We start from the raw sequence: 12220 nt of genomic DNA on the forward strand, positions 1-12220 counted from the left end.
TTTTGACTTTAGCAGTTAATCTTTGTCTGAAATACAGGCTTGAACTGTGATTGGGATTAAACAAGCTCTAATTTCTACTACTTCACTTTGCAAGAGGTATAATATAAACAAGAACCAGGTGCAACTTCACTCCTCACAGTTCACAGTAAACAAACTGTGAGATGGTTAGCTTGGCATGACACCATCTCCATCACCATCACCCCGAGAGGTTTCCGGGGCCAAATGGTCATGGAAACCAACTAACTGTAACCTTGTTCGGCTGCAGTGTACATAGGTTGTGTTTTATTTTCTAGTCGTCTTGTTATCATGGTTATTTTTGTTTAGATTACTAAAAACATTATCGATGAATTCTTCTGTTTTAAACTTTTACATATTTTCTCTCTCGCTCCCATTTTTCCTTTGGTTGTTGTTACACTATTGGTGTTTGTTTTGCTAATCCTTAGGAGAGATCTTTGAATTGGTGAGTGCATCTCCACCATGGTCAGGTTTGGATAGATAATCACATATTACAGTGGTTGGTTGGGTAGTTTCTCGCTGTTTTTTTTTTTTTTTTTTAAATGCGCCCACATGCGCCCGAGGTAGAGAGAGCTATTTAATTTATAATTGACACACATGTAAACTAAGGCACAGCATTGATACTGTGTCAAAATACCATGGAAATGGAAAAGTAGCTTTTACACATGGATCTACAGATCTGTACGTGTTTGGTGCGGATGCATGTCTGAATGTGGGCACGTGTATACCCCCTTAATCTCCCTGTGCCGGCTAACTTTAATGTTTTTGCGACTTTGATTTACCTTTATACCGCGGAACATGTTTGACGTGTATATCTGAGGACAAGGCCTGATGAGACAGGCACCTAGAGGGGCAGTGAGAAACAGCCTGCTTTTCGCTGCATAATCAAAACACCCACGACCATGAAGGAAAAAAAAAAAAAAATAGGCCAAGGTTGATAACAAGGGTGGCAGAGACAGCACAAACTCCCGCTGATAAGCCGTTTTCAGCGCCTTTGGCCTGTCTGCTTCACTTTTACATGTCGAGTACAGCAGAGAGATAGGACCCCTGCTCTGCATAACAACACCACCGACAGACAGTGGAGGAGCTTCACCCAGCAAATTCAAATAACTAGGAAACCGCTCAGCCTACACAGACAGAGCATACCAGCTGACATAGAACTTTTTCTTTATCATTATTTAAGCTATTATTATTTCTATGCTTTAAAATTGTTGGGGTTTTTTTTTTAATGGGTTTTTCTTTTTTGCTTTTTTCTTTTACTTCTACGTGTTTTATTACATATCTTTATTGCTTTTGGTGGTACTGTTGGTTCAATGAAGGACTGAAACCTTGCATGTTTGATATTGTAAGAATATTTTGAAGTCTGACAAATCCTTAGCGTTTTTTTTTGCCAGCTTCAGTATAAAATTGCTGAGAGCTAGTACAGCAGAAAACAGCGGTGATAGTTAAGCATTAACATTAGCACAGAGAGAGAGAGAGAGAGAGAGAGAGAGAGAGACAGACAGACAGAAATAGAGACAGAGACAGAGACAGAGACAGAGACAAAGACAAAGACAGACAAAGAGAAAACAAATTAAAAAACGAAACCAAGTCAATAGTGACAGACTCCTAGGCCACGCATCTGTTTCACAGGACAAAGCGGTGCCCACCACGTTGTCTGTGCTTCCTGTGTGATAACGCCCATTCTTGTCTGCTCCGTTTCCCCGCCCCCGCTGTCCCCCATCAAAACCATCACCTTCACCAAACGCCCCCTAAACCAGACTAAGAGTCAGATGTTCAACGTGTCTGAGTGAACTAGTTTCCTCAAAAGGCCGCGAGGATCTAGGTCAGGTATGCTAGCTAATCATCTTCTTGCTAGTGTGCTGAACTTTTCGAACCACAACTGCCTTATGCAATGTGAAAGAGTCTCTGTCAGACAGCTTTTACACTTCTCATGTTAAATAATACTTAGCCTCATGCACCTTATTGGTTGGAAATTATATAACATTTGCTATTTAAGCTAAAAAAAAAAAAAAAAAAAAAAGAATGACAGTTAAAGGTGTGTTGTAAGTATGTATCATGGTCATAAGTATGTGGGTTTAATTACAAAGCTTTGCACAACAGGTGTGTGCTTTTCTTCACACCTAACAAATGTGAATATGAAATATTACAGACAATTACAATGCTAATGCTCACACTCCGTATAAGCAGAAGGTAGCAAAATTAGTTTTTAGTAATCTTATCTAATATTTATCCTATTTGAGTTTTACCAAATACACAAGTTTTCTAAGACTGTTCCAGATCATAAGGACATTTCACATTTTCTTTATGCATCAGAATAATGGAATTATTACTGTTTATGCATTAACAGCTTATTTATAAATGAATCACAATCTTATGGTGACAACAACAACAGCAGCAACAACAACAACAAAAACCAATTTAGTCACTGACCACAAAATCAATGCTCTCAAGTGACTTTTTGCAGTCAGGAGATGTGAATCTAGGCAAAATAAAATGGCAGAGAACTGTCAAGGGAAAACATTCCAAGAGTTTAAGTACATAAAGCAATTTACCTGAAATTAAAATCAGAAATTACTGCTGGCATACAATTGAAATCCTTATTATATACCAGCAGCTTTGTTTGGTTATCTTTTGTGAGATGTATTTAAGGGGGGTTTTTTTTTTGCTCATAAATTCATCACTGGTGTAAATGATTTTTTTTAAATGTATGCACTTGTGTGAACATTTGGCTGATGCAGCACACACCTGTGGCTACATTGAAAATGCATCGCACACCCTGCAGAGACATCACTCTCATGTTCCTTCCTCCACATAGTGATGAGCACACATTTTCCATCCCTCTCTGTGTTTTCAGAGCAAATACATAACTCAACCCCAAGTTTTCTATCACAGAAATAGAACAGTGATACTGAGTTTAAATTCAAAGGTAACATTCTGTGTTTTACACAGAGAACGACCGTACACACACGAGCTGCTCGGGCCTCAAGTGAATAGAAACCAAACCCCATGGAGTTAAATGCCTTGAAGTTGCTGGAAGCTCCTCTGATAGGCCAGGTGTGCTTTACACCAGGTTGGTTGTCAAGGTGCCGTCACCATGCTTACGTAGTGTAATGTGACACCAGGTGAGGGAGTGGGGAAGCGAGAGGGGGAGGGCGGGGGGGCAAGCTAAACAGACTGTGTTAGAGAGAGTGAGAGAGGGAGAACGAGAGAGTGAGCTGGATATTTTCATATGACAACAACATTATTGAAGGACGACAAACAGGATTTTCTGGTGTGACCCAAAACATTTATTGAAGCAGCAAATTTTTCCAAGCCGTCGCGGTCTTACTTAGTGGTAAGCGCGGGATCAAAGTTAAAACGTTACAGATTTTATGATAGTTGCTACATTGGACAACACTTTTAAAACTGTGGAATTACACGAGTGTATTCCCTTAATTTGGTATTCAAATTGACAGAATATGGTTGGTGTTTTTTCATTAATCGCTGCTTTAAGGTTAGACAACTTGGCTTTGCTGTGTTCTTTGCTGTTTAGTTTAAGTGGTTTTGTTTGTTGTTTAGAGTTGTCTGAACTTTTAGGCCTGTGCCTGAGGTAATTTGACCATGTAAATTGTTTGCCGTCTTTGCCATATCTATCGTGTAGTGAGTTATACACAGCTGAACTTTCAGGTGAACATTTGCAGAGACAACTGAATTTTTAATAGATACATATATAACTGAAAAAGAACATGATGTATGTACTGAACTCTCAGTATGCTAAATGAATGTAAAAGTTGGGTGATTTTATATAACACTCTAACCTTGTAGAAGAACTGAGCATTTGCTGATATATGACACTTGGAGTGTTACTGACTCGTGACATCAAGATATGGAACAGTGCAGTTTTAACACATTTATGAATGACCTCTGTATGCGTTACATTTATGGTGTTTAAAAAAACAGATTAAAATGGAGACATGACCAAAAATGTCAGTAAAAAGAAAAAAGAAATAATATTTTCACCAAAGATTCAAAACTTGTTGCAGTAAAACTGGAACAAAATGTGGCTTCACAATCCACCAGGCAGATAAATACTCTCATTTATCTGTAAGGGCTTCATTATTTGATTTTTTTTTTTTTTTTAACGATGGATCCACTTTTTTTTTTTTAAATCCCTTCCTTGTTCATTTTGCCGATGTTCGAAAAAAACTCAGATAGCCTCCAAAACACCACTTCTAAACTGTTTACATTTCTGATGTCTGTTTTCGGGCCTGGTTGCATGTTCCATTGTGCAAGTTTTCGTTCAGTCTCTCTCTCTCTCTCTCTCTCTCTCTCTCTCTATCTGCCTGCAGCTGCACTCTTTCGCCCACTCTCTTTTTATGCCCTGACGTCACTCGGACACTTCCTTCCTGTTTCTTGCATGGTATGTCTAACAAGGGAGATAAGAGGCATAACAAGAGAAGAAATGGAGGGTGAGAGAGGATAGTGTTTACACAGCTCTATGGCAGTGTTGGTGCTCTGATATGGTAACGGAACAGAGAGAAATATGAGTGGACAAAAAAGACTAAGCAGGACTCATAAACTACTGTCTGCCATGTTTTGTTCTCTTGGCCTTGGGCTGTATGTTGTTCACTGGACGTGGAGTCCAAGCAGGACTCGACATATTTGTCATGTATTCACATCGCAAGAGGCTTCTGTTTGATTCTGACTGACATTATACATCCAAGGTTGTGGTATATGCAACGTTGGGCACTTTTGTGAGTGGCTGACCCTAACGTTTTTATTTATTTTTTTGGTCCTCTATCTTCTAGGTTTAATCCAGAACATTTATTTTTTTCACTAAACTCCATTCGAGGGCAACTGGGAAAGGATACAAAGTTCAACAGTGAGATTACATCACTGTGAGACATCTAAGGACAACCATTATGAAGCACCTCATCATAGTTTTTCAACCGCATAGTTCTTCACTCTGAAGAACCAACAGGTCCTGCTGGAAGGAAGGATATAAACACCATTACAGTGGGGCTGGTGAAACTGGTGACAAGAAGTGTTTGGTGTCTGATTTGGCCTGGTGTGATGAAACCATAGCCTTCAGCATGGCTGCATCAGCTCAGCAAACTGAGCTGGTTTTTGAAGTCACCAGCAACAAAGAGGACAGTGAACAACAGGTAAGCGATGCACAGGTATAATCGAGTGTGAACGTGCCCAGCTGTTTATGTGACAGGCTGTAATTGTGTATCGTTCTGTTTGGATTGTACTAGAAATTAATTAAACACCTTAGTGTTGGGTGGAAATAGTTTTTTCTTGCCCTTAAAAATGAGAGAACCCATACCTGCCATAGTTAGCCAATTATCAGTATGACTGTGGTCTCTGTGGAGTGCATGGCAGCAGCATCTGACCTTGACTCATTCTGCCTGCTTGTGATGCAACAAACTGGTGAAGACAGGGGGGAAAATGTGATTTTCATAGTTACTATATTTGGCTCTGATTCTGATACTCTAGTTACAGTACTCATATTTATTTTTGCTCCATGCCATCTGCAGCTGGCAGATCCTTCGACTTTCCCTGCAGTAATTGTCGAGCAAATGCCACACACCCACCTACTCAACTACTCAGGTCTGGCTTGCGAGGAGCCGATGACAGATGGTCACCTGGGGGCAGTGCTAGAGCAAGAGACAGTTGAGGATATCTCCTTGACAGGTGATACAGTCTTTCTTCCTTAGCTCACTAAAAGCATCCCAGTTCAGTTGAGCTGTTGCTACAAGTACTTCAGTTTAGTTAATAATCTTTTACCGTATAATGATGCAAATGAAATTGTTTGTATCATTAAACAGAACTAGAATCACCAAAGACTAGAATTTACACCCATGCCCCTTTGTGCCAACACACAACCACAGAAGTGGGTTGCTTATTGATTTTAGCCTCTGAAATTGTGTATGAACTGATATTGTGAATGAAACCCCGCGTTAAGTAGACCTGTCCAGGAACATTAATGAAAAAATTTTTTTTTTGATTAAACACACTGTTCCAATCAGCGTAGGCCTACCGGACAGTGAAAGGTCATATGAGCTACGTACTAGTTCGAATTTTTTTGTCTCTCAGACCCCACCCCTGAGCCAACTGGCTATTCTCACATGGACGCACATCAAGGAAGTAGAGCATAACGTAGACATCGGTCACTTAGCTTTAACTGGCAGAACTGGAAAATGACTAACCTTACACTACAAGAATTTGTAATTTCGCCCTGAGCGTTACATATTTTAAAGACATCGGGAATTCTTGGACTCCCAAAAAGTAAGTCCTTTTGACTTGACAAGAACTCCTGTAAAACATGACTTGCTAACCATGGCTAAAGTAGCCAGTTTGGAATTAACAACACTGCGCTTCAGTGTTACATAGCGGTAAGAATTGTAGTAAGTTTTTCGTTCTTTATTCATTTGTTTATTTAATTTGTTTCAGCGAATGAAAACACTAAAACGTAAGGGAGAAGACTTTATTGTACCGCGGAGAAACCAACTCTGTACCTTTATTATTGGTGACTTAAGGGCCATCCAAACTGTTAGCCTCTTTGCAGCCACTTCGAAGCTAACTGAAGAAAAAGAAATTCCGAACATTTCCACAGAATTTTGACCGGTGTTCACAAAGATGGATAGATTTGTGAAAATCAAAAATGAGTGGCAATGTTATTTTTCGGAGGCAAAGCATGCCAAGGGTATATAGTACTTTATATTAGTGCAATTGCAACAACCAGCTGTAGATAAGTCATAGGGGAGGAGACTGTTTATCTTTGCTCGTGGAGAGTCTTCTCTCTGGAACTAGGAGCGCGAGACGTTTTTATTTGATCATGTATTCGGCATTGCTAATATGTCGGAGAAGTTTTATTCTAAGTGTAAAAACAGAACTAAGTCATGATCACACAGTTTCTGTCCTTTTCACCTCACATATGTCTATCTAATTAATCATGTAATTTTCTACTTTCCCCCACAGTGTTCTTGATTTGATGTTCATTTTTAATCAAGAAGTGAAATGACTTTGACAGTAGTTTATTTTGTGTGTCTGTCAGTGGCAGCATATCCAAGTGGTGATGAAGACAACATGGAGACAGTAGAAGCTGCAGAGGCCTTGCTCAATGCAAACTCACCAGGTTTAATGTCTTTGGATGAAAAGCAGCTCAGTAAGTTAAAATACTGGATTCCAGCCCATGTGGCTTGTAAAAACTTAACCTATCCAATACCCAGTTTACCCAGAAACATTTTAAACGTAACAAACAAATGCTGGTTACGATGAAATGCACTGTATCACATGCTTGCTGTCAGCAAGTTCTATGAGTTGATCTCAAAACCACTAACAGATAAAAATCAACATTTTATTGTGCAGTAATTTGTTTTACATTGGCATTAAATTTGAATTTTTGCCTTGACTGGGAAAAATCCGCCACAAATTTTTCTTCGTTTATCATAGCTCACATGCTGGTGCCGTCTCTTGGTGAGGTCATCACCACCCCAGTTTCTCAGGTATCTCTGTTGGCAGATGGAATTGTGGGCCAACAGCAGAGGTTCCAGATCCAGAGAGGAATCACATCTGAAATGGTTGCTCAGCAACCGAAGACCAAAAGAGGTGATTTAAAATAAAGAATAGGGATCTTACAAGATTAGCCCTCAGTTTTTTTTTGTTTTTTTTTAACTTATAATCAAGAGTCATGTTGATGATATAACCAGGGGTGCACATAACGTTTTTGGTTCTCAAAGGAGACGATGTTGCTTGATGCTCACCTTTTAAACTACACGAATATCCTACACTCGTTTTTAATGTTCAGGTTCAGTCTGGCATTTCTTTGAAGGTGGTAGAATTACTTAGGTAGAAGTAATTACTCAATATAGCTTGCTTCTTGGACATGTTGATGAATAGATGAAAATCTTAAAGCCAGAGAAAAATTGTAAGCTAGTTATATCGTAAGATAACTACTCATTAGAGCTAACCATGGTAACTTGGGGAAAAACACATCCACTTGAATCAAAAACAAAGGCTACAAGTTATACAATTACCAACTGATGATTAACATTAACACATTTGTCATAATGGCTATCTTACCGGTGACGTATGGAGAATATTCTAATGTTTTAGTAGGTGATTGTGTCCCAGAAATGTTGGTACGCAAAAGCGCTTCTTACTGTAATACATGCTGCGCATGGTTTATTTTGACCATGCATATGCACCTGTGCACCACTTATGTGCACCCCTGGATAGAATCCAGAACTGAGTACTTAAGAGTTGACAGTGTCAGTTTTTGGTGTTCAGTGTTTTTTTCATTTCTGTACATTCCTTTAATAGAGACTCTCCCTTTGTATTTCTTCTGTATTTAATGCCTACAGGCAGTTTGTGGCAATATGAAACAGTCCTGTTTATTTGCGATTTACAATATTTGATAGCATTAATCCCCCTCCCTTTTTAGTGAACAAATAATTAAAGCAACCTACTTAAGATTTGTGGAACTGCTGCAAAAGCCAGAGAAGTGCATGTGCAAACGGAACATGGTCACAGCCTTTTTACTGAGTTTCTCTTCAAATTAAGATTTAATGCCTTTCAATATTTATTCATTTCAGGGAGAAAACCCAAACGACCAAGGTCAGAATCCCCAATGCCTGACATCACGATTAAAAAGAGCAAGGATAGCAAAGGTATAAACCATTAGAGATTCCATTTTTAGTTGAACATTGTAAAACATTGATAAAATGGTGTACTGGAGGACGCAGTCCATAAATTTTTATCTGCTCATATATCTGACTATTCTCCTATTGACTGTCTCATTGTGAAATATTCAAACCATTGGCCTTGAGAATGTAAGACTGCACTGAAGATTGGACTCTTCAAAAACTCATTTTTATAATTAGGCACAGCCAGTGCCATTTTATTACCTGAATAGTGCAGCCTGGCACATGTCTTGTGTCACACTCAGTGGTTCAGGCAGCCCTGCTAAATCCCTAACGGTGACGTGTGTCTTGTGTCTTTAGGAAACACACTGTACCTGTGGGAGTTCTTGATGGCTTTGCTTCAGGATAAGAACGCTTGTCCTAGGTATATTAAGTGGACCAACCGAGAAAAGGGAATTTTCAAGCTCGTGGACTCCAAAGCAGTGTCTCAGTTATGGGGCAAACACAAAAACAAGCCAGACATGAATTACGAGACCATGGGCCGAGCTTTGCGGTAGGTATTCAACATCACGTTTACCCTTTATAATAAAACGAATTTGTTTTTTTTTTTTTTTTTTTTTTTTTACATGGTTTTGCTTGTTTTTGTTGAATGAAGTTCTTTGCTCTGTGTCGTTCAGATATTACTATCAGCGTGGGATCCTGAATAAAGTCGAAGGTCAGAGGCTGGTGTATCAGTTTGCAGAGTTGCCAAAAAATCTCATGTACGTTGGCGGCGATGACGACGAAGGAGACGGTAACGATAACGGTCCTCAATTCGACGACGACGGCGACAATCCTTCTGGTAACCAGACAATCAACGAGCGGGTCTCCTTTGAGGTCCCTGTGGTTGCCTCTCCATCAAAAATCTTAGCTCCAACAAAGCAGGCAGTACAGGGCTCCAGAGGGCAGCCCAGCCGGCGTGTGGTCAATGGAGGTCAACGCAGCGGAGCAGCCCAGACAGATGTAAAATCAGGGACCACTAGGGTAGGTCGGCCTTTGGGCCTGATCCAACAGCAGCACCTGCCAATTGTGTCGGCGGAGATGCTGCGGACACTTCAGAACGTACAGTCCATCCAGCCAGGCCGGCACGGCTCAGTCTTCCGAACGGCCCAGCTCCTGGAAAGCCTCCGTGACAAGCAGGCAAGCATTCCGATCTCGCAGGAAGCTAGGTTTGATGTGCTGGGTGATCAGACAGAGGGCCAAGCAACCCAAATTGTGACATTACAGTTGGTTCCTGTCACACCTACAGGGCAAGGAATAGATGCCTCAGGGAACGTGATAACGTCACCCCAGTTCATTATGCAGACCATCCCCGCCTCAGAACAGGTCACTCTAGTTATGGAGAATGTAACTGTGAACGAGCAGTCGCCAGATCTTCAGCAGACAGAGATCATTTGTGAAGAGGAAACAGCAGTTACATCCATTCCAGTGTCCGGAAGTGCCACTGCCCCGTTGGTGACATTAGTCGGGGGAGGACAGCAGTTAGTGACTCAACCTCCAGGCACAGTTATTCACTCGGTTGTCACAGCAACTGAGTCTAAACAGACTTCAGAAGCTGGAAGTGGGAACACAGAGGACAAAGAAGCATCAGGGACCACCCAAGCTAATGATAAATCCAAAACATACCAGGAAGATGAGCAGGCTGTGAATGTGGATCTGGAAGCCCACACTGAGATGAAGATGGAGCCTCTCAGCGTGATGATAATCAATGATTCTTGGGTGGGCTACAGTTCTAACAAAGAAACCGCTGAGTCCTGAGGTTAAATCCGGGACAGATCTTGATTCTGCCATCGTTTGGATGTTCCAAGATTGACTGAAATGAAATTTGTATTCGTCACATTCCCTATATTCCTATGAGCTTGTACATGCACTGGGATATACTGCAACTGCCCCCCCCCCCCCCCCCACACACACACACTTTTTTCCTTTTTTTGCATCACCATTTTGCCTTACAATGTTATAAACTGATAGATAAGTGGATTCTGAGTTGTTTTGCAACAAACACTCATTATAAGCCCTTCTTCCTGCCTACAAGTGTCCAAAATAATGTACTTTAACCTCATGTTAACCTCAGAGTTCTTCTGTCACTCACTATCTGAGATGTTTTATAATTGTGTGACATTCCCATCTTGTCTGAAACGTCTATCAAATCAAATTTCTAAATGCTTGTTCCCATCTGTTTTCTGTGTGAACGATGGGGATTATTAAATGTAAGTACCATGAAACATGTAACCATTGTAATTTTTAAGCTTTGTATATCGTCCTTGATAAAAGTCAACAGCATTTGTGATTGTTGACCAGTTTGACCAAACAGGAGGATAATTTTATATGCTGGTCTTTTATAAATATACCCTTCTGTGGCTTCTGTGAAAATGTTTTACTGTTGACATGTAGCAGTTATTTTCAGTACTGCAACTGCTGGAACCAAATAAGTGGCTTACTCATCTATAAAGGTTACACAAGGTTGCACATTCACTTATTGAACATATATGTTGTGGGTCCATGCGTAATGAAGACTTGATATAATGCAGTTTATGCTGACTTTCAGGACTAAGCATAGAATTCCAATCAAATATAAGACGATTTGGTGTTAGCCTTGGACATGTTCTTCTCTGAAAAGTCTTTGTGTTTCTTGCACTGGAATATAGGGCAATTGTTTTTCCCCCTCTTTTTTCCTACTTTCTTTGCATCACCATTTTGCCTTATGTTGTAAGCTGATGAGTAGATTCTGAGATGTTTTGCAATGAAGTCTCGTTATGAGCTGTACTTCCTGCCTACACATGTCCAAAGTAATGCACTCTAACCTCAAGTTAACCTCAGAGTTTCTGCGTCAGTCGCTGTCTTAGATGTTTTAATCATGTGATATGCCCATCTCTGCTGAAACGTCTATCAAATCAAATTTCCAAATGCTTGTTCCCATCTGTTTCTTTATGAAGCATGGGACCTATTAAATGTAAGCACCATGAAACATGTAATCATGGTAATTTTCAAACTGTGCATGTCATCCTCGATAATAGTCAAACAACATTTGTGAATGTTGACCAGTTTGACAAAATGGATGCTTTTATATGCTGGTCTTTTACAAGCGTGCCCTTCTATGGTTTGTCTGAAAATGTTTTGCTGTAGAAATGTAGCAATTGTTTTCTGTACTGCAACTGCTGGAACCAAAAAAGTGGCTTACTCATCTATAAAGGTTACACAAGGTAGCACATTCACTTATTGAACATGTATGTGAGTCCATGGGTAATGAAGACTTTTTGTAATGCAGCGTTTATGCTGGCTTTTGGGGCTAAGCTTAGAATTCCATCGAAATGTAAAAAAGATTTTGCGTTAGCCTTGGACTCGCTTTAGTCTGAGAAGTCTTCAATGTATCCTGTATTTGCAATGTCCAAATTTAAAACATGTTCTTCAGATATTTTAGCTGCAAAAAATACTGTATTCTGTGTCAGTTGGATTTCTGTTTAATGTTTCAAGCTGCTGAGAACACTCTTCTTGTCCACCTTAACAAATTACTTAAGTAACTCACTTACTCAAAT

The 12220-nt window shown here is 40.0% G+C and overlaps 1 protein-coding gene across 2 annotated transcripts; it reads left to right on the forward strand.

Moving 5' to 3' along the window:
- Nucleotides 1-5090: 5090 nt before the first annotated feature.
- LOC115817233 (ETS-related transcription factor Elf-1-like) lies at nt 5091-10570 on the forward strand. Of its 2 annotated transcripts, XM_030780502.1 has the most exons (7): nt 5091-5162; nt 5538-5694; nt 7058-7168; nt 7456-7611; nt 8598-8672; nt 9006-9198; nt 9323-10570. In XM_030780502.1, the coding sequence occupies exons 1-7, from the start codon at nt 5091-5093 to the stop codon at nt 10440-10442; spliced, it is 1884 nt and encodes a 627-aa protein (XP_030636362.1). In that variant the 3' UTR covers nt 10443-10570. The 2 variants fall into 2 exon arrangements, with proteins under 2 accessions (XP_030636362.1, XP_030636363.1); XM_030780503.1 differs by lacking the exons at nt 5091-5162; nt 5538-5694 and adding an exon at nt 6202-6288.
- The last annotated feature ends 1650 nt before the right edge of the window (nt 10571-12220 follow it).

The sequence above is a fragment of the Chanos chanos genome, chromosome 7 (genome assembly GCF_902362185.1).
Source record: "Chanos chanos chromosome 7, fChaCha1.1, whole genome shotgun sequence".
NCBI classification, from domain to species: domain Eukaryota; kingdom Metazoa; phylum Chordata; class Actinopteri; order Gonorynchiformes; family Chanidae; genus Chanos; species Chanos chanos.